General features: G+C 36.8%; 2 protein-coding genes, 1 long non-coding RNA gene and 1 pseudogene across 5 annotated transcripts; 2 read left to right on the plus strand and 2 right to left on the minus strand.

Annotated features, from left to right (window-relative positions):
* Nucleotides 1–210: 210 nt before the first annotated feature.
* LOC147489367 (uncharacterized) lies at nt 211–1,138 on the minus strand. Its single transcript, XM_086571568.1, has 2 exons — nt 643–1,138; nt 211–559 (listed from the first exon to the last, which is right to left on the minus strand). The coding sequence occupies exons 1-2, from the start codon at nt 1,054–1,056 to the stop codon at nt 368–370; spliced, it is 606 nt and encodes a 201-aa protein (XP_086427694.1). The 5' UTR covers nt 1,057–1,138; the 3' UTR covers nt 211–367.
* A 3,995-nt stretch (nt 1,139–5,133) lies between these two features.
* LOC147489368 (uncharacterized) lies at nt 5,134–6,771 on the plus strand. 3 transcript variants are annotated; one of them, XR_015202133.1, is made up of 5 exons: nt 5,134–5,269; nt 5,979–6,120; nt 6,190–6,410; nt 6,500–6,531; nt 6,620–6,771. It is a non-coding gene; the product is annotated as an uncharacterized LOC147489368 (long non-coding RNA). The 3 variants fall into 3 exon arrangements; XR_015202132.1 differs by lacking the exon at nt 5,134–5,269 and having other exon boundaries at nt 5,863–6,120; XR_015202134.1 differs by lacking the exon at nt 5,134–5,269 and having other exon boundaries at nt 5,863–6,120; nt 6,199–6,410.
* A 3,385-nt stretch (nt 6,772–10,156) lies between these two features.
* LOC147489369 (allantoate deiminase-like) lies at nt 10,157–27,242 on the minus strand. The gene is made up of 6 exons (XM_086574623.1): nt 27,194–27,242; nt 16,992–17,086; nt 11,410–11,528; nt 10,724–10,831; nt 10,537–10,642; nt 10,157–10,435 (listed from the first exon to the last, which is right to left on the minus strand). The coding sequence occupies exons 1-6, from the start codon at nt 27,240–27,242 to the stop codon at nt 10,361–10,363; spliced, it is 552 nt and encodes a 183-aa protein (XP_086430749.1). The 3' UTR covers nt 10,157–10,360.
* Nucleotides 25,222–25,324, plus strand: LOC147489370 (U5 spliceosomal RNA; annotated as a pseudogene).
* Nucleotides 27,243–27,623: the final 381 nt, after the last annotated feature.

Here is a 27,623-nt window from a genome sequence, read left to right on the forward strand (position 1 = left end):
TAACCTCATTTGTTTTATTGACATATTCATATCCAAAACCTGCTAATATACTTTGAAAATAATAAATAAGACAAACAACAATCATGAACAACACCCAAGTCTAACACGTAAACTTCGGTAAAAAACTAACTTATAATTTCTAAAAAAATTGGACATAACCTCCTTTGTTCAATGACATATTCATATCCAAAACTCATCAAAGAAAACCTGCTAATCAAAAATTCATTACAAACAACAATCCCAAACGCCATAAGACAAGTAATAATGGCTACGTTATTACAAACTACAAAAAAAATATCTCTCGAGACCTCCTCCCCCTCGACGAGAAGGCTCGGTCGAAGAGCTCTCCCCTACGCCGTTGTCACCTCTACGGTTGAGCTTGAGCTTGAGGTACTCCACTTCCAGCATTCTCCAACTCTTGCACACGTCTCTGAAGCTGCAAAGTTCGATTACGTTCTTCTTGTAAGTACTCAAAACTGCGACGAGAGGACTCCATGAAGGACTCACGCATGGCATAACTGAGAGAGCTGTAGTTAAGGAGCTCCGACCTTACTTCATCCTGTTTAACAAAACAAATGCATGTTAGGGGTTATAGTGAATACTAATAATAACAAATCATAAATAAATTCAAATCATACTAACCTCGGCTAACTGCTCGAACTGTACTGACAAATCTGCTACCACTGCGGCATCTACTGGTGGAATAGGTATTCTCATATCTTGCCCCTGAGAAGTAATCATGCTCCAATGCCAAAGGTCATCATCATCAAATATCTGTGGAGTTCTTTGCGGCATCTGAATATCATGAAACACCCTGGGCTGTGACTGTGGCAACTCCACTCCTCCTGGGAAATGAATGTCGGGCCTCAATGCTCCAGAAGTAACCCCTTCAAAATTGGTGCCCCGGTATAACGCACCTAGCAAGAGACCTCGACCAACCCTCTTCCAATATAAGTCATAGTCGCCCGTAAAACTGAAAGCTGATGCGTCTGGCCACTCATTTGGGTTTGCTCTATAGTGTGAAAGAACAGCAGGAAGAATATCAGAGGCTGTCATATCTATAGGTGGTGGGTAAGGTATAACAATCTCTCCAGATACTTGCCGCCAACATCTGTCCCCAAGGTACCATCGCGATGGATCGACCCTATAAGTATCATTAAGCGTGAAAGAAACCTTGCTCTATGACACATATATGATAGTCTACGATTACTTTCGGTGTTCTCACGGAACATCCGGAATATCCGCATAAGGGGTCTGAAAGATGAAGGACTCGGCCCAGGGTTGCCACTCAATTCGACTAGCTCCTAAAAGCTCAATCTGCTGACGAGTGTTATGAATATTATGCGATAGGTCCCCATACCCCCTCTGCCTACGATGAAGCCCCCATGCTTGAATACGTGGAATCAGGTCATGAGTCTCATCCTCTTCCAACCTCTTCAACACAGGATGCATCACACGAAAATGTTCGTACCACCAATACTGTCATCAATAGATAAAATACAATATCAATATATATATAAACATGTCAACATTAATAATTAGATAAATAAATGAAATGAAACATTAACTTAATAAATAAGACTTACCGGTATAATCCAAACAAAGCCGCACAAATTGCCTTTAGCGGCTTTTGTCTCAACTGTGAGGTCTAGCCAGCGGTAAAGGTATGCCAAGATGGATTGACCCCAGTCATAATCCCACATCCTCTCTATGCCTCAGACAGCGGCCATCCACCCGATACGTAAATAACTATCAGCATATCCAAATAATACCACACCAACAAAGTAGAAGAGGAAGGCACGTACATACTCGTGGATCGACTCCTCACCAATATGATAGTCTTTCGGCTTCTCCTTGAGTCTATTCAAATATCTCGAAGTAAACCAACTCATATTTATAGCTCCTCCCTTAAACTGCTCAGCCGATAATCTCAAAAACTAGTCTTGCTCATCATCTTCAACCAAATCAAAACCTTCAAAGAAACTCATCGCCGTAGTAAAAACCTCTAAAGTTTCATCAAAAGGAACGGCATCTCCATAACCAATTGGGATACCCATGAGCATTGTGAAATCAAGAGGGGTAATCCCAAGCTCACCCCATGGGAAATGGAATGTGTGGGTAGTTTGCCACCACCGCTCAACTATCCCAAACAACAACGCCTGATCATTTTGTCCCAAATTAGAATTCAAAAAACTCCCAAATGGTGTGGCGGATATAATATCGGTAACCGTGACAAAATTAGGATCCGTTTTTTTTTTTTCATACAACGCCACCACGACACAACATTTGAAAGTGCACAACGACTTTCCATAAGTGTACTTCCTACATTCAACAAACACGCTAATACGGATATAATTACAACTATTTTTTTAAAACAATGCGACAAATTCAAACTAATTACACAACAACAAACTTGATATAAACTAACATAAATAATAATAATTAACATAAAAAAAATCAAAAACTTATTTGAGACTCCGCCACTCGATTTTGCTACGTGTCGGACCGATGTTGACGCTAATGGTGGGTGTTCCTCGATTTCACAACGCGGTGGAAAATTAAACCCAAGTTCAATTTCGTCCTCCTCGCCCACATTACGCGTTCTCGACGACGATCCTTTTTGCCCCTTTTTTTGGAAATTTTAACATTTCCAAACCATCGGGAATGCTCTTCATGTGATGAGGTTGGTGGGGATGGGTTGGGGGTTGGAGAAGTCATTATGAATGGAAATTTGTGTCAAAAGGTTGTTAATGGAGGCTACAAAATCGGAATTTTGGCTGGAAAGGAAGTGAAAATGGAGCCTGTTCACGTCTGTTCATATTGAGCCATCAGACGGGATGTTACATCCCGTCTCGTTATAAAATATCAGACGGGATGTTACATTCCGTCTCGTATCAAAAACCTCCAGACGGAATCTAACATCCCGTCCGAAATATTTTTTATCACCTCTGCATTGCACAACTTCACCTTGTTTTTCACCGGGTTGGTGAAAAGGGGGGTGAAAAGTGATGAGGTGGCGGTGATAGAGGGGGGGAAAACTATCACCTGCATTGCAAATGCTCTTACAGAGGCTTTGTCATCTTGAAAATTGGCCTTTAATCACAGAACTCCTTAGCAACCGACCTTTGCTCCTTTATCTCGCTAAAGTGGCACATTTATGCACATAATGAACTTTTAAGCCTGAAATGCATAAAAACACGTAATCAGTATTAACTCTTACTTATTATTCACATAATTGGTCTAAAAGTACGATTGTTAAGGGGTTAAAACTACAGTTTTGGGCTCTTATCATGCATATATGACTTTCTTTTTTTGGTAGAGAAATAACATTTTTGTTTGCAAGCAGTCAATAATAAACTTTTTTTTTTGTCCCCACTACACCATAACAGGCTATTACTAACGGTAAAAACCGTTGCGAATAATTTTCGCAACGCTTTTTAAGCATTGCAAATAGAGGGTGGGTAAAGTGTTGGAAATGTTTGCAACGGTTAAAAAATGTTGCAAACCAAATTTCCAACGATTATTAACCGTTGCAGAGTGACAATTACTAACGGTTAAAAAGCGTTGCAAACCAAATTTTCCAACGGTTATTAGTCGTTGCAGAGTGACAATTACTAATGGTTAAAAAGTGTTGCGTAGTTTGATTTGTAACGATTATTGATAATGCTTTAATATTTATTTTTTGCTTTGTAACGGTTTAAAACCGTTATTAATGTGTTGATATGGTAAAAAAATTTATTTTAATTTTTTTCCTGCCCCCTAAACCGTTGATATAAATCAAACTAATCAGCACTAATCAGGGATTCATTGCACGCCAAAAATTACAACGTATCTGCGCTAACCTACGTATAAAATAAAAAATGAAGTGGTTTTGACTGAGATTGTGCACACTAAATACTAAAAACTAATATTATTACAATTTGGCGTATCTAAATAGTTTGTCTAAGGTGACTCAATCTATTCTAACATTGGTGTCTGTATACCAATGTTAGAGGCTAATAATACTTTAGGGCCTGCTTGATAAATTTTCCCACTTGTTTGGCAAATAAATAATAGGAAAATAATTTCCCACTTAAAAATTTGCCATACAAATACCTAGTGGGAAAATTTTGTTTTGTCATTGCTTGTTTGCATAATTTGCATCAACTGGCAAATGCTGGCAAATGTCATTTGCCAGTTTTGTCGGTGCTTGATAACACAAAATTTTCCACTGGCAAATAAATTTTAAAATTTATTATTTTGTATTTAAAATGGTTCATACAATTTAAAAAGATAAACACATAACAATTAGTGTACGTCTTTAAATTATTCATGTTCATATGGATAGAAAGAAAGAGTGATATATCATTGGAAGTTAAATTGTAATGTGTCTACAAGTAAGAACCCCTGAATATTTTTACATTGACTTGTGATCTCATGAAGGAAAATTACATTTCTTACTTTGCACCCATCTTTGTTCTGTTGATTAAAAAGATTGATAAAAACACTTCACAGTGTTGGGTTCAAGAGTGCCCTACTACAAAATACAAGCATAAGAAAACAAAGTCACCTAGTTACAGTTTATACTCGAACAATTTCTCAGGAGCTTTGTGAAACTTTTACGCATTTCTCAGGAACACCACTCACTCACTACCTGCAACATCTTAGCACCACCCACCAACACCTGCAACACTGTAGCACCACTCACCATCACCTGGCAGCTTCACTTGTCGAAGCAAAGAACAACAACACTTGTCGGCCAGGCCAGCAAGAACACCCACACACCGCACAACACACACTCCACTCCGCGCAAAATTTAACTTGGAACATAACAACACAACTAAAAGCACTCTCACACAGTTACACTACAACTAAACAAACATAACTAAACAATCTATTCACTTCCAAACAAGTATCCAAACCTTCAACATCACCATTTCCAACCCACAAAACCAACAAGGCACCACGACTTGCACTGGGGGCCCACTACACCATATTCATTAGAAAAAGACAAAGATACCGACGCCTTATTTTTGTCATTTTTCAAGACGCACCACGCGTGCCGTGGAAGAGCGTCGGAGTGGCCTATCAAAAAAAAAAAACCAAAAATATTTTTCTTATTTCTCAAAAACAGAAAAAAAAAAAAAAAATAGGCCTCCCTCTCTTTCTCTGGCGATTCTACTCAAATTGATAATGGAGATTTGATGATCCTCAAATTCGACAATGGAGATTTACTGATCCTTTTGCAAAGCGTGATTATTCAACAGTGAATCGACAATGGAGAAGAAAGGTAATTTTTCTTCTCAAAATCTAGTTCACTCATTGTTTATGATTGTTGCGGTTGTTAAATCGAATTAGAAACCCTAGATTGTTGATTTTGATTTGAGTTATTTGGTTGTTGATGCTTTACTTCTGTTTAATTTATTATGTAACTATGTAGTAACTTGTTGCTATTTGGGCTTTGATCTGACACTACTCGACGAAGTAGGCTCACCTGGCCAAATTTGCTTGACCTGATTCACATGATAATTTTGATTCTTTATGAAACATAGAAGTTATGGTTTACTTTCACATTATAGAAGTTATAGTTTACTTTCACCCTCATTCTTTATGAAATATAGAAGTTATAGTTTATTTTGATTTTATATCTTATTGCTTGCTCTGAGAGAATTGTAACTAGTTTGGAACTCACATTTACCAAAATTGTAAGGTCTGCTAAATTCAAATTCAAATTCTTTTCTAAATTTGGTGCTTAACCCACTCACCAAACAATTCTCTCACTCTCACTCTATAACTCTCTTCAACAACCAAGTGACCAACTCCAGCAAGCAACAACACTCCATTCTCGAGAGAGCTATTTATGTAAAAGGTACATGTGTTTTTGTTGTTGTTTTGTTGTTTAAAACTTCAATCTTTTTTTCGTCGATTTGTACTTCATATGGGTTTTTAGGCTTTGATTTGAAATTTTGAGTTACTGGTTTTCTGACAATGTTTTAAAGTTAAGTGAAGAAAATGGAGAAAGCTAAGAAAACATCATATGAAGATATATGTAAGCAAAGAATAGAGGAAAACAAGAAAAGAATGCAGGAAATCAGCCTTGTTAAACTTGCTCAAGATGTTCGTGACGCCTCTAAAAAGCCGGTAATTCTTCCTTTTCACACTGCTCCATTACCTGTTATTTTGTTTTTCAATCTTCTAATTGGATAACAGAGGAAGCAGGTGAGACCTCGACCTTCTCGCAAAGAAATGACTGCTACTGAACCAAGAAGATCATCTCGTTATTCGTTGAATTGCCAACTCCAGTATACGAAGAAAAGACTAGGGCTAAATTGCCAACTGGTGTATACGAAGGAAAGCCAGCTCCAGTAGCAATTATCGGAGAAAGAAGATCATCCAGTATTACTAAATTGGCAACTCCAGTATACAAAGAAGTGAGTCATTTTCTCTTCGACCCAAGTTACTCCCTTTATATCCACATTGCATTTTGAAGTTCACTTACCCCCAAATGTTCATTTTTCAGGATCCCACTGTTATCGAAGAAAGTCCTACGAGGTTTGTGGTTACGTATATGTATTTAGAAGATTGTCTGATGGGATATAATGTGTAATGTACTTAATTTATCAAATCGGATTGTCAACAGAGAGTATTCAGAGGAATCTAGGGTCAACCATGTGATAGAAACAGCTGACGATTCTAGGGTCAACCCCGTGATGGAAAGAGTCGAGGACTTGAAGTCGAAACTTGAAAATGGTTGTCCTAGTTTCGTTAAACCAATAACCTGATCATACTTGAAAGGGGAACCTCGGGCTGGTAAGCACAATTTCTTGTCCGATTTCTGAAGTTGAATGACAATACAGGTTGTAAGTGAAATGATGATATTTAATTTAATTTATTTTTTAGTTTTAGTGAAATGATGATATGGTTTAGCAATTAGCACTTCACCTCTCATTTGATTAACCTTTGCATGTTTAGCTTACTAACTTGATGCTTCCATTCTTGTTATCATTTTTTCTTTATAAACCTATAAAACTAGAGAAATGTGGATGATCTTCTTCGATGATAAGTTATCTTATAGTATATATTATTTTAACTTTTTCCTGGTAAAATAGAATTTCATTAATAAAAGAAGCAAAGTAGGTTGAGAAAGCCTATGAGCACAGGAACACGAAAATGCACAAAACAGCCCTACATGTGCCACACAAGTAGCCTATTACCCCAAGTCCTAGTATAACATTGGATCCACCCTAGTATAACATTGGATCTCACCCTAGTCTCATCTTCGCTATTATTATACATTCTTCTTTTCGTAATATTTCATTTTCTTATATAGGTACCAAATGAATGGTTTTGCGTTGGTTGGTGTCACTTTACAACAATCATTTGAATGGGATACTTGCGATGAAATGGGTCTTGGCAAAACTGTTCGGTATGAGCATTGAGAAATGAGAAAATTGGTAACTTGTGATTCAAATAAATGATTCAGATAAATGACCGATAATTCTGCCTTTTACGGGTTATTTCTCTAATTTGTTACCTAATGGAAGCAAAAATGATAGAGGTCCTTTTTGGTGGTAGTTCCGTCATCAGTTCTACGGGTTGGGTAATGTGAACTTAACTTTTGGCCCCGGTATAATAATCGATTGCATATTCTCGCCCCCTTGAAGAAGCGTCGAGACTATTTAAGTAATGACATGTTTCATACCTACAAAATAAAATACATGTCATTTTATTAGTAAGGAACTTGTAGTCTCATTTAGTTTTGTCATGTGGAGGTGACTCGTCTTTGCAATTTGATCCCAAGGAAAACTGGGAAAGAATCGTGCAACAGAAATTTAATGTCCTGACAACGTACGAGTATTTGATGAACAAACATGATCGACCAAAACTTAGCAAAATTAATTGGCACTATATTATAATTGACGAGGGTCATCGAATAAAAAATGCTTCGTGCAAGCTGAATGCTGACCTTAAGCACTACCAAAGTGCTCACTGGAACACCTCTACAGGTGACTGCCTATCCTCTTTTCAGTTGCTTTATGTTCATTTATTGCTTTTATGTTTGTCTTGGGGAAATAGTAGATTTTTCAAGCTTGGGTTAACTGGAGCCTCGGTCTTTCCCCCCTTTGTCGTTCTGTTTCATTTATGGTGTAAGATAGGACACTTCAAGTATCAAGTTCCATACTTTCGAGTTTGTTTCCCCTTTCTATAACACTTTTCCACCATTCTCTTTGGCTTGCTTGAGAGTGTTCAGACACTTTTCCAACATTTTATATCAATAAACCATTTGAGAGTGGTGTTGATACTTCTCCTAATCAAGTAAGTTTTGTTCTTCCTTTAAACTTTTAAGTTTTAAATAAAAGCAGTTTTTCAAGTGTGATTTTTCGAGTTTCTTTTTTCGGCGGGGCTTCTTGATTAGAGCTGTTCTACTTGTGTAATTGTTGAATTACACAGTTCCTACTTGTGTAATTGTTGAGGTGTGTTGTTACTGTTACTAGTTATAACCTGTGACTACGTCACTCATGCCATGTTTGAACTTATATCCAGAGAACATGTTTGTCTCTCTTTTTTATATCTTTGAACTCATATTCGGAGCACATGTTTATCTTTTTGGAGCATATGTTTGTCTCTTTTTGAACGTAGGGTAGGGGAGGTAACGTTAAATTTTCAAGGGAATGGTATTTTAGGGAGGATTCAATTGATATAAGAAACTGTCCTGATTAAGAAACTTTATACATAATGAATTAAAGGATTGCATGTTTGCTTAAGACGTGTAGCATGTTTCTTAACAGAATTCTTCTTAAATAGGTTTCCTGATTGATAAAAAACTGAAAGAAATATGCACATGTTGTGCTTTTATATTAAGTAAGTGCGCCTTATACGAAAACAATGCAAATTTATTTGGATCTTGATCAGTATTACACAGATATATGGTCGGTTTAACTCGATGTGACTGATAGCTAATTAGGGAGGAGCTGATAAACTCCAGGGTTTAGCCTTCTTTCATGGACCAATATTATGTATTGTTTAAATAAACTGTTTGTTTGCTTTGGTAGCGAAACGAAGAACATTTAGTTGGGTTCTCTTCATTTTCTTTGTTTAGTGTTCGAGTTGAGTTCGGACTCTTTCAAGATTACTTTGTATATAGTGCTTTTGTTGTCGTTTCTCCCATAATTTACCCCTGTCATTATGCAAGTTTCCCCGCGTTTTGTTTCATTCTTTCCTTAATGGTGTTTGGGTTAGGTGGAAAATGAATAAAGGAATAAAGTTGCATAATGAGCCATCTTGACTAAAATTGTATGTAGTAGGAATAAAGGAAAATCGAGCCATGCCGACGCCATTATATATTTACTAATCTTGTTGAGACAATTAGATTCATTTTGACAAGATACGAAGAAATCATAGTCTATGGCCAATATGCAAGATAACTGTTTTGCGGCTTTTGACAAGCAAATGAATGTATTGAGGATTAATTCGTTTTTTTGTGGACTAAGGATTAGTGAAGTGGTTAAGTAATTGCCGTGTTGGAAGGTGAAGTCTTCCTTTAAGCCCTCAACTTGTCACATCTTTAGAAGGAGCATTCTTTGTCAGTGATTGACATGACCGTGGGCAGTTATGTTTAGAAGGAGATATTTGCTATAGGCTTAAATTCAGGATCATTAGAACCTCATGTTGAAATCTCACTTCGAAGTTAAACTGAAAGTTCTCTGCATGAGATTTTTAGAGTATTTAGATTTTTGTACAATTTAGATAATTGTAAGTGTATGAATTGAAATTTTAAGTTTAGAATTTTGTTGAGTGGTATGACTGTATTATTTAGTAGGTGTGGAAATGGAAAATAATTTGAATTTACTTATATTTGGCTTCCGTTGTTATTGTTGTATGAAGATGGATCTGTTTAGGAAGAAATGTCCATTTTGTTTGGTTTCCTCTCTGTAGAATGGGCTTTTTTTAGCTCATTCAACGTTTTAAAAAAAAACATGAAAATTTGATAAACGACGCACCTTTAGTGTGAAATAAAAAAAACGACTGCTAAAAAAATGGGTCACCATCCGACACTTTAAAGTGTCGTTTTTTTGAAAAAACGACGGCTCTTTGATGTCTTTTTTCAACTGTTCTGGTGTGTGGGGGAGGGGGATGGAGAACCGAAAAGATACAAGTAATCAGCAGACTACAAGTGTGAGGAATGAATGGGTGCCACGGACCAGCTTTGGTTAACACCTTCTCCAAAAACCCATAAAGAGTCTAAAAAGGATGTAGTTCCCCAAGAAGAATAAGTACCAGAACGATAAGTACGAAGGTAGTCCAAAGCTTGGAAGCTACCTACTAAAACAATAATTTAACAGATAAAACAAGGTAACATGTTACATACCTTTAATCGTGTTTATCCAGCTATGCCGTTGACTACTCCAAGAGGAAGACCAAGTGATTCCAGTACAGGGCCTTGTTCAATGTGAACCTTTGGAAAAAAGAGACAAAAATCAAAAAGACTTTGAGAACGATAGGAATATACATATATCTGGTGATAGGCAGTGAGAGTGCCAGCATATGTAGTAGTACCTCAATATAACCCCAGACTGATCCTTCCTTATACTTGAGTTGAAGAAGACTTTCCTCAGTACCCTCAAATGAGTTCTCTTTGAGAGCATGTTGGACTGTTGCACCACTGAATGAGGTTTTATCCATCAAACTCAAGGTGAAAAAGAGAAGCATTATTCCATGTATAAATTGAGTGAGTCAGTTAAACCTCTTATCAGATATTAGCAATGCTGAGACTGGTAGAGTTCCAACTAAAGCAGCACTTCCTAAAAAAGCTGTCTGAAATCTAACACCCTCTTCATCACTAAATGCAATCACTTGCAAGTTTCGAGCAGTGAAGCAACAATAAGCCATGTTATAATAAACAATTGTGATGCATCAACTCTTCAGTATGTCAGGGAACAATCAAATTGAAGATGGATAGCTATAAACCCAGACATGCATGTTAGCTCAACAAAATGTGAACCTGTATGCAATAACTGGGGAAAGATCAGATTATCTAACAACCAAGTATCATGCCTATATCTTCTGTTCTTGTGATCCAATTCTTAAGTACTTTGGACAGTAAGTTTGTTCTAGCTCTACGAATAGGAAGTTAAACAACACTCAGCAGGAAGTCAAGGTCCAATTTGTCAAATGGTAGTCTAGTTTCCCTATACGTATTCAATCACTGCCGGATCTGAACATAACCACGATTCAGTGCTCAAAGTGAAACCTATTTATAACGGGTGTTAGTATATATTTCTTTAACAAGAAGGACTCACTTTTGAATTATGATTCACAAACTACGTAAGGTACCCCCAAAAGCACTCACATGGAATATATCAACATAGTGCACCGCTGGCATAGTCATCACAGCTAAGCAAAAACACGAAGTGGCATCATATTTCACTGACCTCTATCAGTCTTCTTATATTTTCTAACTTTCCTTCGATCTTCAAAACCTTAACTGCAGACACTGCATAAACTATACCTAATGAGCCATCGAACATTCCAGCATCAATGACAGTGTCCTGCACAAGATAAATGCTAATCATCAACTAATCACACTGCCAGAATATAATAAAAATATCGGTGTGTTCCAGTCTATAGAAACCACCCTCATGCAGACTGTTCCGGCCCCACAAATGTAGCCCAATAAAAGCCCAATTCAATACAAGCCCACGCTTAGAGCACATACTCGAAGCTTATCTACAAAAAAGTCCACGCTCAGAGCCCATGCTCAGAGCTTATCTATGAAAAAGCCCACGCTAAAAGCCTACATCCCACGACAGTTCTCCAACTTCATTCCACCACGGTTCTCCGCAGGTTCTCCCAACTTCATCCCACAAGCTGATAGATGTCCCGCCAGTTCTCCAACTTCATTCCACGAGCTGACAGTTCTCCCGCCAGTTCTCCAACTTCATCCCACGAGTTGACAGTTCTCCCGCTAGTTCTCCAACTTCATCCCACGAGCTGACAGATGTCCCGCCAGTTCTCCAACTTCATTCCACGAGCTGACAGATGTCCCGCCAGTTCTCCAACTTCATCCCATGAACTGACAGTTCTTCCGCCAGTTCTCTAACTTCATCCCACGAAATGACAGATGTCCCGTAAGTTCTCCAACTTCATCCCACGAAAGCCGACGGATGTCCGGCCGGTTCTCAACTTCATCCCACGAGATGACGATGATGTCTCTCAATTTCATCCCAACTTCATCCCACGAGTTCTCAACTTCATCCCACGAGGGTGACAGATGTCCCGCTAGTTCTCCAACTTCATTCCCACGACGGATATCCCGCAGGTTCTCAACTTCATCCCAACTTTATCCCATCCCACGAGTGACAATTGTCTCGCTTAGTTCTCCAACTTCATCCCACGAGGTGACGGTTGTCCCGCCAGTTCTCAACTTCATCCCACGAGCTGACAGTTGTCCCGCCAGCTCTCCAACTTCATCCCATGATTGGACAGTTCTCCCGCCAGTTCTCCAACTTCATCCCACGATTGGAATATTAGAGAACGAGGAAGTAACTATCACCAATGCTACCTATAAAATCCAACCTTCGTCATTTTTCCAGAACTACGCAATCGAGACTTGATCCCAAGCAATATCTTTGGGTGCGTAGGCAACTTTAAAACCGAAGTCCAGTCTCATCTTTCCCCAATCACCATCTCCTTCACCATCTCCAAAAAACATTACTTCCAACCCTCAACTGGTGTGTTTTGGCAAATCTTGCTGAAACATATTTGGCGCCGTCTATGCTCCTACCCTCAACCACAAAAAAGTTGCGTCAATAGCTTCACAAAGAACAAACAACTGTGAAGGCTCTCCTCTTGCCGCTCAAGTTCAACACTTAACTTCTGCCGAATGAGAATTCCCTTTCCAAGTCTGATGGTTCTCAGCCATCTGCGACTGGGAGAGTGAGTATTCATATTGCAGATCTAATAACTCAAGTCGACCGTCGTCTCCGAAAATTGAAGAAACATATACATGTATAGTTGTCGGGCGAAGTAACTACAGAATCAAAGCACTTCCTCATGCACCAAAAAGAATCGTGCGATTAAAGGAAGCAAACAAAACTACAATATGAAGACGCATAGTTTGAAGTGTGATCGTGAGTGAGTTCAAAAACTCTTCTGCTAACTTTAATGTCGACCACTCATGGAGGGGTAGACAACTTATCAAAGATATGAAGAAAAATAATGTTAGTGTAGCCAATCCTAGCCAAAAGGCTATAAGAGATCGGCTCTCTCCTAGAAGAAATTATCTGTATGTATCACTTACCATGCTTTAGTAGTCCAACCTCTTTGAAAGGTCCCTCTCCAAGTCTTGGTCCCAACCCTCGAGCTCATTGTCGACCAATGCATGTTTCACAGTTCATTGTCGACCAATGCATATTTCACATTACATGGTCAGTTGACAATAGTAGTTCTGTAGATGGTGACTCACTTACAGAGGACTACGAAAAGAGTGATTGGATCCCAACCTTCTGTCCATATACTCCAAATGTTCAACCTAGGCGAAGAAAGAACCAATCTTCATAATTGGCTCGGTCTTTTCCATTGCCAATTTGCAATATCTAATTTTACCTACCTTAAAAAAAAAAAAAAAAAATAAAAACTTTCCGACCAAATGTTTCAGAGAATATTTTGCTGATCCAAATGAAAAAAAAAAAAAAAAAAATCTATCAATTTTTTTTCAATTTTGGCTCCAAGAATTTTATTTCTAAAAGCTCTTTCAATTTGGGCATCAAGCAAAAAGATTCAATTTGATGACCAGTACACTAGTTCAACAATTCCGATCTGTTTGCCATCAATTCATATTTAGCTCGATCATCAAGATATAACTACGAAAAATTGGTATACAACAAGGACAGTAGTTGACCTCGTCATGGAACTCGCACAGTTGATAGTAGCTCAAACCTTAGGGCTCATCGACGTGCTGATCTGTTTCATATGATGATGTCGATAGAGTTCTAATTGTAGCCTCACTGAATAATGGATCGGCATATAACAAGGAGTGGTTGACTTGTCATGGAACTCGCACAGTTGATAGTAGCCCAAACCTTAGGGCTCATCAACATGCTGATCTGTCCATATGATGGTCAATAACCCTTCTATTTGTTGCCTCACTGAAGAATGGATTGGAATATAACAAGGAGTGGTTGACTTGTCATGGAACTCGCACAGTTGATAGTAGCCCAAACCTTAGGGCTTATCAACATGCTGATCTGTCCATATGATGGTCGATAACCCTTCTAGTTGTTGCCTCACTGAAGAATGGATCGGCATATAACAAGGAGTGGTTGACTTGTCATGGAACTCGCACAGTTGATAGTAGCCCAAACCTTAGGGCTCATCAACATGCTGATCTCTCCATATGATGGTCGATAACCCTTCTGTTTAATTTGTTGCCTCACTGAAGAAAGGATCGACATATAACAAGGAATGTTTGACCTCATAATGGAACTCACATAGTCGATAGTAGCCCAAACCTTAGGGCTGATCGACATGTTGATATGTCCATATGATAATGTCGATAACTTTCTATTTGTTGCCTCACTAAAGAAAGGATCGACATATAACAAGGAGTGTTTGACCTCATAATGGAACTCGCACAGTCGATAGTAGCCCAAATCTTAGGGCTGATCGACATGCTGATATGTCCATATGATGATGTCGATAATTTTCTATTTGTTGCCTCACTAAAGAAGGGATCGACATATAACAAGGAGTGTTTGACCTCATAATGGAACTCGCACAGTCGATAGTAGCCCAAATCTTAGGGCTGATCGACATGCTGATATGTCCATATGATGATGTCGATAACTTTCTATTTGTTGCCTCACTAAAGAAGGGATCGACATATAACAAAGAATGTTTGACCTTATAATGGAACTCACAAAGTTGATAGTAGTCCAAACCTTAGGGCTCATCGACATGCTGATATGTCCATATGATGATGTCGATAACTTTCTATTTATTGTCTCACTGAAGAATGGATCAGCCATACGACAAGAAGCGCTTGACCAATTGCTGATACTTACAATCATTCTGTCTCAAAGTCATATTGATTCACTACAAAAAAAAAAAAAAAAAAAAAAAAATAACGATTATCACTTTGCCATCAAATAAAAGACCTTCCATTCATACATGGGGCGTCTTAAATATCTTTTACATTTATAATTCATTTGTCATTCATACATACATGCATACATTTAAATTAGCATTGATAACATTTCATTATATTCATACATTTTAACCATTAAATTAAATCATTATATTATCATTACACTTTGGGGGCGGCGATACCCCAAATTTCATTACGTTATCATTACACTTTGGGGGCGGCAATACTCCAAATTTCATTACGTTATCATTACACTATGGGTGCGACATCACTCCAACTTTCAATATATAATCGTTACAATTTGGGGGCGTCATCCAACTTGGGGGCGTCACCTCAACTGTCACTATCATTACATTATGGGGGCAGCGTCACCCCAACTTTCAATATATAATGGTTACAATTTGGGGCGTCACCTCAACTTTCATTATCATTACACTGTGGGGGCGACAACACCCCAAATTTCATTATGTTATCATTACACTATGGGGCCAGCGTCACCCCAACTTTCAATATATAATGGTTACAATTTGGGGGCGTCACCTCAACTTTCATTTTCATTACACTGTGGGGCGGCAACACCCCAAATTTCATTATGTTATCATTACACTATAGGGGCGGCGACACCGTAAATCTCGTTACATTATCATTACAGTAGGGGGTGACACCCCACATTTCTTTACATTATCATTACACTGGGGGTGGCGACACTCTAAATTTTGAGCTTGATCAGTCAAATTGTTTACCACCCCAAATTTTGTCAAAATTGATCAGTCAAGGGCAAACAATTATCCTTTTGAACTTGATGATTTCTATCCTTTGCCAATCCAATTATTTGCCGCTCAATCACTATTATCTAATACCCAATTTCCAAATATTTTGGTAAACCAAGTAACTTGTTTGCCGACCAACTATATAGCAATTGAATGAACTGATCTAGCCAAGCACTCCCTACCGATCTATGTTTTGCCGCCCATGTGACGTTCTTTTTTATTTTGCCGATCCTATTAGTGAAAGCAAGCCTGATATATAATCATCCCATTAGTAACCCACTAATATTTTGCCGACCACCCTATTCAAAAGAACAAGAAAATCTATTCTAGCCTTTGAATTACCGCTGGAAAGAATTGACACTGAATTTATTGCCAATCAAACCGATTAATCACTCAATCAAACTAAAATCGATACTTTGAATTGCCGCTCGAAACTGTTGCCGGTCCTTTTTATTATTTATTATTATCAGAACTTTATTTTATTTTATTTTTTTTTTTTTTTTTTTTTTTTTCTCTCAGTTTTATGCCCGATGAAGAGCCGACTTGCTTTCTTTTTATATCCAAGGACTTATAAGAAACGTAAACCAATAGGTTTCCATTTGTTTCACAAACAATAGGTTTCCATTTGCCGCTCCTAATGATATGGCAAGTCCAAACTTTCTTCAATTTGAACTTTAGTTTCCTATGGGTATTATTAAAGTTAATATACAAATCAGTTTGATACTTGGCCAAATCAGTTTTATATACATATCAGTTTGAAACTCATTCCTAAGTCAATCAATTTACAGCCTAATCAATCATGTATTCCATCTTTACGCGGATTTGTCCATAGTCTACCCGAACCCTTATAAAATCTATTATGAAAATTGCCGCTGGTACTGCCGATCCTTTCAAATTGAATTGCAGCTGTACTGCCGCTTTCGAATTGAATTGCTGCTGAAAATTTGTGAACAATCTGCTATTTTTTCGAATGCGTCTTCTTTTGCATTGCCGATCCTTTTGCATTGTTGAATTGGATTCATAAACTTCCCATCCAGTTGGACATTATTATATCACTTCATAGCTGCTAAAGCATCAACTCTTCTGGTAAAAATTACCTTAGCTGAACCACTTGAACGACCATTTCTGTCAGAGTGAACTGTGTAGCGCTTAAGCTCTCCAATCAGAGAAAAGAGTTCCTTGATATCTTCATCTGTGACTCCAGAATGCAAGTTAGAAACATTAAAACTTTTTATTAGAGAGAATTAAAACTTATAGGAATCAAATATCTTTTTTTTTTTGGTTTATATAGTTTCGCTTCGTAAAGTGTTTTGCAAAAAATACAACTCCAGTATAGCTTCGTCAAAGTGTTTTACAAAAGATAAAACACTTATATTACCAATCAATTGTATCCAACTTCTCACCGTAAGTCCTGTCCAATTAGCAATCCTTAACCGATCACCTTTCGAAACTTGGACAATCTCCTAAAGTTTAGTCTGTCAAAAACTAGTTTCTCTACAAAAAGTCCCGATCATCAATTATCCAATTCGAAATCCAATTTGCCGATCTATCAAGTTGCCGTTCTTCATCCCGACCTCCCATCATACGGTTTGAGCTAAATGAATTGCTGCTTCTTGATTTGCCGCTTGTTGAATTTGCCGCTGGCTATAGTAAACATAATTGTCGCTGTGTTTTCTTCCAAAAGAAGTTTAATTGCCGGTGGATGGGTAATTGAATTGCCGCTGGACTGAAGCAGGAATTACATGGGTACAACCAAATCCAATTAAGCTTGGTGAAAAATGCACTAGAATGAGAAAGTGAAAGGGCGGACAAAAAAAAAAATAAAAAAATAAAAAAAGAGCTGAGAACGAAGCTGAAATCAAGTAGGCTGAATTGGAGTGGGAAATGGTTGTTTGAAAATCGTATTTTGTAAGTGTTGCAGACATGTTCTGTTGATCATCTTCTTGGTTTTTGGGGCTAGGTAGTTTTCAACATCTAATAGGCCCATGAATTAAAGCCTAACAGAGGTAGCAAAGCAACAACTATTAGAGCCAGCTGCCAGTTAGCCCCAAGAGCGATTGCCACTGAAGGTAAAACAGAGCGATTGCCACGATCGGGAGTTTCAATACCGCCATTTCTAAAAAAACAATCGGTAAACCTCTGCTCGCTTTATAAGGAAATACCCAGTCCTTCAAATTTCAAGGGATGGGGTTATCTTTTAAAGAAAAAAGATCTTTTGATCACTCCAAAGTTCAGTTCTACTTATTGAAGCATTGGACCTGAAAATTCTTCTTCAAATGGTCCATGATGAAGTGCCTTTCAGGCAGAGTCATCATGTCTTCACATATACTGATATCCACGAGATGGATGCCATGATTTCAAGTTTAAGTGTTGTTCATACACACGAAGCAGGTCCCTTGATCATGGCATGGGCGGTATTCATCTGTCTAATTTTGCACTCCCTGAAAAACAAAATCAATGAGATCTTTTGTGAATAGTACAAGGTAAATTCAATACAAGCACTTATTAGGGCCTGAACTTTTGTTAATTGTACCCATTCCTAAATCATTTTTTGCCGATCACTTTTGCCGATCCCGTTGAGCTGCCGATTTCGATTGAATTTCCGCTGTTACGGCGATCCCTTTGAATATCAGATCTTCACCGCTATGTCAGATGACCGTATCTACACTGCTATATCAGATTTTTGTAATCGATTTTCATTGTCGTTGGATTTTGGATTGCTATCTACACTGCTTTATTACCGCTGGAAGAATTGCCGACCCAAAGTGTTTAATCCTTTGCCGCTGAATACCATTGCTATTTTGCCGCTGGATGTGTAATATTGGATGCGCTGCTATTTTGCCGCTGGATGTGTGTTTTCAGAGCAATTCAAATTTTCCACTGCTTGATTTATCAGCTTCGGATCGCATAAATGCCGCTCGCATCGCAGATCCCATAAATGCCACCCGCATTGCCAATCCAATTTGGCAGATCCTTCTCTATCGAAATAAACCAAATTCAAAAATTCCCGATCAATATCCCACCCAATTTGAGTAACACCTACCTAAAAACCTTTACCGCTGGTGATAACTTCTTCTCATTTTTCCAACTTTCGAATTAGACCGATCCTACAAGCTCTTTTAGCCACTTGCTCCTCGTATTTCTTTAAATATTGTAGAGCCCATTATCAAAGCCCAATTCCAATTCCTCACATATTTACCAAAATGAAATCTTTTATCGAACAAATTTTATTTTTTTTATCGATTTCATGTCAAACTCTTCAAAAAAATTTCCGACCACTTTTATTTTTCCCACGAATACAATCATTATTACTTCTTTGCCACACGGGCCTTGCCCATGTAACAAAGAGAGGGCGATGTTCCAGCCCCCACAAATGTGGCTCAATAAAAGCCCAATTCAATACAAGCCCACGCTCAGAGCTTATCTATGAAAAAGCCCACACTAAAAGCCTACATCCCACAACAGTTCTCCCGCTAGTTCTCTAACTTCATCCCCGATCCGGAAGCGGTTCTCCCGCCCGGTTCTCAACTTCATCCCACGGTGACGGATGTCCCGCCAGTTCTCCAATTTCATTCCACGAGCTGACAGATGTCCCACCAATTCTCCAACTTCATCCCACGAATTGACAGTTCTCCCGCCAGTTCTCCAACTTCATCCCACGAGCCGGACGGATGTCCTCGGTTCTCAACTTCATCCCACGGCCGAGCCGGATGTCCCGCCAGTTCTCCAACTTCATCCCACGAGCTGACAGATGTCCCGCCAGTTCTCCAACTTCATCCCACGAACTGACAGTTCTCCCGCCAGTTCTCCAACTTCATCCCACGAGCTGACAGATGTCCAGCCAGTTCTCCAACTTCATTCCACGAGCTGACAGATGTCCCGCCAGTTCTCCAACTTCATCCCACGAGCTGACAGTTGTCCCGCCAGTTCTCCAACTTCATCCCACGAGCTGACAGTTGTCCCGCCAGTTCTCCAACTTCATCCCACGAGCTGACAGTTGTCCCGCTAGCTCTCCAACTTCATCCCATGATTGGACAGTTCTCCCGCCAGTTCTCCAACTTCATTCCACGATTGGAATATTGGAGAACGAGGAAGTAACTATCATCAATGCTACCTATAAAATCCAACCTTCGTCATTTTTTCAGAACTACGCAATCGAGACTTGATCCCAAGCAATATCTTTGGGTACGTAGCCAACTTCAAAACCGAAGTCCAGTCTCATCTTTCCCCAATCACCATCTCCTTTACCATCTCCAAAAAACATTACTTCCAACCCTCAACTGGTGTATTTTGGCAAATCTTGCTGAAACACAGACTTTACTCAAAACATTAAATTAGTTGTAATTACTTTCGATATTACCTTCCCTAACTCCTGAAGCCTGGATACTACTTCTTCCTTCAAAATTTTCGGGAACAAACCACTTCTAATGATGTTCATATCGTTTGTTTCCACACCTGATCAAAATAAAAACCTTCATAAAGATAAACTCAACATAGTTTCACCATAATGTAGTATTTCTCTCAATTTAAAGAATTGGGCATGCATTTGTTTTCCTTTCTGAACAATCAATATTGAATCTTTCATCTTAAAACTCACTATATCAATAAACTTTATCCCAAAATCTGAATTGAAATTGAAATAACAGTTACCCAATTAAAATTGATTTTTTTTAATAAAACCAAATTAGAGAGAGAGGGAGGGAGAGAGTTGCAGAGTTTACCTTGAGAGAGAGAGGGAGAGAAGCAAATGGGTTTGTCGCAGACTAGGGTGGTTGATCGAAGCAAGAAATGGAGTGGGAAAATGTTGGTCAATTTTCTTGTGGCAAAATATATCCGTCTCCTACATGGATAAATTTTTACTGCTTCAAGTGGGAAAAGATGGTTACGTGAGTGTTTTGCCGGCAAATTGGTTTTATTTTTGTCAGACCCATATATCGCAACAAGCAGCGGCAAATATGTGTTTAAGTGGGAAAATATCAATTTGCCAGTGGAAAAATGGGTTATCAAGCAGGCCCTTATATATTAGACAAACTATAAACCTATCAACATTACAGTATTTTGTGAATATCTAAACTTATATATCGTATAATGCACATTATAGTACTTTATAACCTAGAATATTATATATTTTATACTATAAGATATTATAGGGCGTATACGATAAGGTAATAATCTATAAGATAATAATCTTATATAATATCCTATAAAACTATAATAAACTATTAATATAATAAAGATATTATAAGCCTATCTTATATAATCTATAAGATAATAATCTATAATATTGTTATACCTTATAGTGTATACCTATCAAAATACTATAAGGTAGATGTCTAAGAGCATTTCTAGGTGGTAGTATAGCCTGTTTTTTTCTTCATATTTGAAGAAAAAGTTTGGAGTATCTCGGAATTCCATCTCTAGGTAGTAGTATAACCAGTCGCATCACCTGCTTGTTCGCATTCTTGTTCGTAAATTTGGCAATTTGGATGCGGATGCGGAGCGACATTGGTAATGTCGCGCACCATTGTAAATGTTGCCCAACTTTTTTTTTTTTGACTTTGACCAGCACCATGCGCGCTAGTGGTACTGTCACGCCACTCCTAATATCGTGCGCCAATGCCAATATCACGTACTCCAACGGGCTAAAAACGACAGGAATTCTACATCCTATATCTACACTCATCTCCTTCTTCATTTTACATACACTCAACTCAAACATTTTTATCAAACAACTTAACCATTTCACATCAATCATTAACAAACAACACACACACATTGCCAAAAAATGGATCATGAAGTGTATGAGATGTTTCCCCTTCAATCTTCATCTTCATCTTCATCGTCGTCTTCTTCTTCATCTTCTCTAGCGGAAGACTCGGTAGATAGTCTTGATGAAGAATTTGTTAACGTCATTCCCTTATGAAATACCATTTGGCTGTATTTGCACAAACACAAGTACATGCTCCAAAGGCACCACATGGTGGTTCAAAGAAGATGAAAAGTGAAACATAAAAAACTATGCTTTGAGTTTAGAAATCTTGAAGACCAACTACTTCGTCGATCGTCTTGTCTTTCCGAAAGAGGATTTCAAATGGCGCTTTCGTATAAAAAAATCTTTATTTCTTCACATCTTCAACGATATTTAGACTCATTTTAAGTACTTTCAGCCTAAATTTAACAATGCTAGTAAACCTGGTATAGATCCTCTGATCAAGGTGGCTGCAACTTTGCATACTCTTGGTTATGGTACAGTGGCTGATCAACTTGACGATCAATTATACATTTCCGAGCAAACTGGAAACCAGGCGTTAATGCATTTCTGTGATGCAATTATCAAATTGTACGGTTCAGTCTACTTGCGAAGGCCAAATATTGCAGATACATAATGCTTGCTTGCACATTCTGCCATACGTGGATGGCTGGGTATGTTGGGAAGCATTGATTGTATGCATTAGGAATGACATAATTGTCCAACTGGATGACAAGGTGCTTATAGTGGTCGTTCTGGAAAATCATATGTTATTCTCGAAACTGTTGCAACCGAAGACCTGTGGATATGTCATTCTTTCTTTGGGATATCAGGGTCACACAATGACATCAACGTGTTGGACAACTCGCCGGTATTTGAGCACGTGAGAAATGGTACTTCTCCACCTGTTTATTTTGAAGTAAATCAGTATAGCTATAATATGGGTTATTATTTAGCTGATGATATCTATCCTGACTATGCGGTATTTATACAAACAATTTCAAACCCTAATGTTCTAAAGACGAAGTGGTTCGCAACGATGTAAGAAGTTGCAAGAAAATATATTGAAAGAGCTTTTGGGGTTTTGCAAGCTAAATTTGGAATTTTGGCAAAACCTTGCAAATTATGGCATGTGGAGACAATGGGTATTGTTATGAGAACATGTATCATATTGCACAATATGATAATCGGAGCTAAGAATAAAAATTATGAAATGAGGAGGTACATTCCTGATCCAGAAGGGCAACCACAGATCCCACCTACTCGGGAATACTACATTGAGGGGACTCTACGAGTTCAATCAAAGACAATACATGATAGACTTAAAGCGACCTTGTCGAGCATCTATGGGGCATTAGGAGTGACCGACATTGATTGTTGTAATTTAATTTCGTAGATGCATATTTATTTTTAATATCAATAAACAATGTTAATTAATTTCTATTTTATTATATATATATATATATATATATATATATATATATATATATATATATTTATATTTAAATTTAAAATATATATTTATATAAAATTAAAGATTATTCATATTAAAAAAAAGTTACATAGTCATAGAAAATAAAATGATTAACATTAACCACTCACATTACAACATTCTAACCACTCTTAACATTTTCTATTACAGCACCTAACCACTCACATTTTCCACACACTAAACACTTCAATAGATCAAGACCTTTTTCTTCAAGGTTCGCAAACTTTTTCAGCTCTCTAACACCATCACAACCATTTGGGCATGATATCTGTACATAGGGGCAATACCTATACCAATGATCATCCTCGCCACAACACGTGCATATCAACAAACTGTCTCCATATATATATATTCCATACCAGGACATATATCATACATGCATTTCAAAAATCTTACTTCTTCACCATCTTCGTTACAACTTCTATGTATGAGCATATAATCTTGACAATGTGGTGCTTTAGGACACCTTTTGTTCATATACTTGCATGACAACGCAAGGTATTTTCTTGACGTACAAATTTGGCACTTTTCTTGATCGAGTGTATCAAAATAACAGAATTGTTGAGTTGATTCAGCAACGTCGGTATGTTGGCTAGTTTTTTATAATGATGAAGAAGAAGCCATAGTTGTGGAGATAGTTTTGGAGGGTTGGGTGAGAATGAAACAATTTTTGAAATTAAAACCCGGGGCGGAGTTTGTACTTTTCGATAACTATATATCGCTTTATTAAAACCATTAGTACTTTAAGAATAGCAATTTCCAAATCGGTACCTTTAAAAAATGTGCGTGTTGTGGTCCCTACAATCAAATTTGCGGTCGAAATTTGTGACTACGTAGAGTTAGTCAAAATTTGCGACCAACTTCTTTAAACTTTTTTTTCAAATATGAAGAGTATGCTACCACCACCTAGAGATGCTCTAAGTTGTTATATCTAAACTATATAACCTAGAATATCTCTTGAATATTAAGATCACGCCCAAAAGAAAGTTAGAACCTCTAATCTTTGGACACATATTTCAAATTATTTCTCTTATTATATCACTTTTCTGGGATTATTAGGATTAACCCCCTTATCTGCACTTGTGTAATTTTGGCCAAAGAACAGTCGCCTTCTTACAATATTAGTGCATATACTAGTTTTTGAGCCCGTTCAATGAACGGGGACCATTTTCATCTAATTGATTTATAATATTTTATAAATTTAATTTTTAAATTATTATATACTAAAAAATTTTAACTATAGAATATTATAATAATTTAAATTTTGATAAAAACACAAATTTCTAAAAATATTCAATCTACTACCTTGATAGTTAACCATTTGATAGTCTAAACATTTTGTAAAACAAATTGGGCGTCAACTTTAGATTGCCTATGGAACTCCCACATGTAAAAACGAATAGCGTATTCGGCCTAAAAAAATGTATGAACAATTTGAAAATACCAAAGTGTGCAAATTATCGGGCATATAGTCCATTAATTTGTTGTTCTTTTTAAATTGTTTGGGCCTTATTGTTTATTTTTTTTAAAAACCCAAGTAAAGCCCATTAGATAACCCATTAGTTGTCTTATGTAAATTTTGTTAGGAGTTTCTCTTCTGGTTTCGTCTATTAGGGTGAAATTCAAGACCTTTTTAAAATTGCGATCCTTGCACTTGTAAGTCCACCTTTTACTTCAAGCTGGCTTTTAACCAAATGTAAAAGTCTATAATACCTAGCACCTCTTTCAAAAAAATTTACTCTAGGAACTGTGGAAAAGCTTTAAGTCTAGGTTTATTATAGATTTTTAGCGACTGGTAAGTCCTATTTCAATTTGCAGGAGGATAAATAGAAAAATGAATCCTTTGTTGTCAAAACTTTTAAGTTTGAGCCAGATTCCTACAGAAGCTTTGCTAGCGTAAGGGTGAAATTAAAGACATTTTAAAAATTTCGAAGTTTATAACTTTGTATGTTCGCCTGAGTCTAGCATTCTTTTATTGTGGCAGAAGATCTTGGTGGTCTTGTGAGTGGTTGATAAACTGCGTTTTGTGTTTTCTTTAGGAAGTCCCATAGTTGTGAAAGAGACAAAGAAAGGTCTAAACATAGGCAGTTGCCCGATGAGCATAGAGCGAACTATTCTTTCACCTTTTACTAAAGAATACCATGAAGCAGAATACTTCTATTTTTGAAGGGATTTACTTTTGGAATCCCACCAACTCAAGCTAAAATGTTGCTAAGGGAGGATAGGTAATGATTACATTTACTCACTTCTTTTTGAAGGTCAACAAACGAAACAATGCTATGATACGAATAACTTCTCCAAAGGTGACAAATAACTTATATTTTTTTCGATATTGAAAAAATATTATAAACTAAAAATTAAAATACTTAATAGTGACAAACTTTCATAAATAAAAAGCGTTAAACCTTGGCCATAAAAAAAATATATGTGATTAATATACTAAAATTTTGGTATTAAAGTACTAATCTTCATGGATTTCTTTTCTTTATTATGGAACTCTCCATGTCCTTTATTCCTTTAATTTTTTCTTTGTTGTGTTTATCATCAACCAAATAATCTAACATAATATTTTTGATGATGTCGAGTTGATTCTGCTTCTCTTCAACTTCTATTCTTTTCTTCATAAGTTATTTGAAATTGAAGTCTTCAATTTCCATATCACGTTCATCCTTTATAAACTGTATTGTGTTAGAAGCTGCTAAATCCTCTGCTTTTGCAACAGAATATGTTGGGCTTCCATCAATTTATTTAACTATGACGCTTTTTTTTTTTTCCATCATTAAATTTATTTATCACCAAAGGTTTTACCGACTTTGCTAGTCGACTATTTTTTGCAACTATGGCGTCTTCTTTGTTAAAGAATAAGTCTTTTGGTACCTTTAATGTCACAAGTGCTTTTGAATCGTGCGCTCTCTAAGTGTGATTAATATACTAAAATTTTGTAGACCGGATCTTGTTGAATGTTAAGCTGTAATTTTTACATAAACTGTAATTTTCATACGCCATTATCTGCAATATACATAATAGAATGAAGTCAATAAATAATTGTAAATAATGGTGAAGAGGAAGAAAATAGGCTACATAGTTTTTCGATATGTGTAGTGAAATTGTTTTTTTTTTAGGTTAATAGATTATGTTTTACTAAGTGATTGGAAGTTCACTTTTCTTAGTTTTTTAGTTTTGTATATCTCTTAAATTTTGATATTTTGGAACAGTAACTCTACCATTAACTATTTATAATTGCCTTTATATAATCAATATCTTTTTTTAGACTCGGAATTTCTTCTTCCTGAATTTGTATGGACTGATTTCTAAGCATGTGGTTGTTTTCTGCAATCTGAAGTTTGTTGCAAATTTATTCTATTTCTTCGTAGTTATAGTCTACTACTTCAAAGCTTATCTCACTGCACAGAAAATCAATTGCTTTTTTCGGTGCTGAATTTTTAGAATCTTCTCGAGTTGTTGAATTTTCTAAATATTTTGGGTCGTCTATCTTTAATATTTTGGTGTAGTGCATCAACATATCTTTAAATTTTAGAGGGATAAGTTTTTGAAATTTGAAATTTATATATCAATTTATTGTTAGTAAAACACTTTAAAATTACAATTAACCAAAAAAATATGAATGTTAAATCTGTTTACCTTTTTATTGAATTTGTTGAGACTCGAGTACCGTTCTTTATTCTCCTTGATCATGAGTTTTGTATTGTCTAAAATAATACTTCTAATATATGTACTGGATATTCCGTGACGTGCTTCAATTCTTCCAAACTAAACTTTAAAAAGTTAGTGATATATAACATATGAAAAATCATATTAAAGAAAAAAACTTTACTCTGTTTGTTGTTTGATATTCATTGATTTCTCGATGAGTTATATTATTTCTTGTTGTTCTTTGAAGAATTTTCGCTTGATTTTCTACTCCTTGAAGTTGTAGTCAACAACTTCGAATTCATTAACTTTTTATGTAAATTCAATTGCCCGTCTTGCTGCATTGTTTTTAGTCTGTTTAATGAATTTTGATGGTCATCCTTTAAAACTTATGATTTCAGACGCACCTTCCACACCAACTACATCATTTCTCACCCCGACGCTTGCATTGTACATTTTGTTATGTATTGAACTTTCGTAAATAGGTTGATCCAGATTTAGCTTTTTAATTATTTATTCCAGCATAGGTTTGAATGACACTTCAATCCTTCCTAAATATTTCTATGTTCTCATCTATATAGTGATCCTTTTATGTGTTTTTGTATAAGATAGCCAAGAAAAAAATGTTATGTTCACATTGTAGTAAGTAGAAGATTATTTTTTTAATCGAATATTTTATTTTTCATGTTTGAGGTTGGTTATTTCAACATACCACTTGATTTCACATCCAAATATCTTAAATTAAATACAGATGTGGATATGGACTGTGCTGTTGGAAACGAAAGTGAAGCTTTTGTATTTGGTTTGTAATTATAACACAGATATGAACTTATTTTT

This window comes from Coptis chinensis, chromosome 7 (assembly GCF_015680905.1).
Source record: "Coptis chinensis isolate HL-2020 chromosome 7, ASM1568090v1, whole genome shotgun sequence".
Classification (NCBI taxonomy): domain Eukaryota; kingdom Viridiplantae; phylum Streptophyta; class Magnoliopsida; order Ranunculales; family Ranunculaceae; genus Coptis; species Coptis chinensis.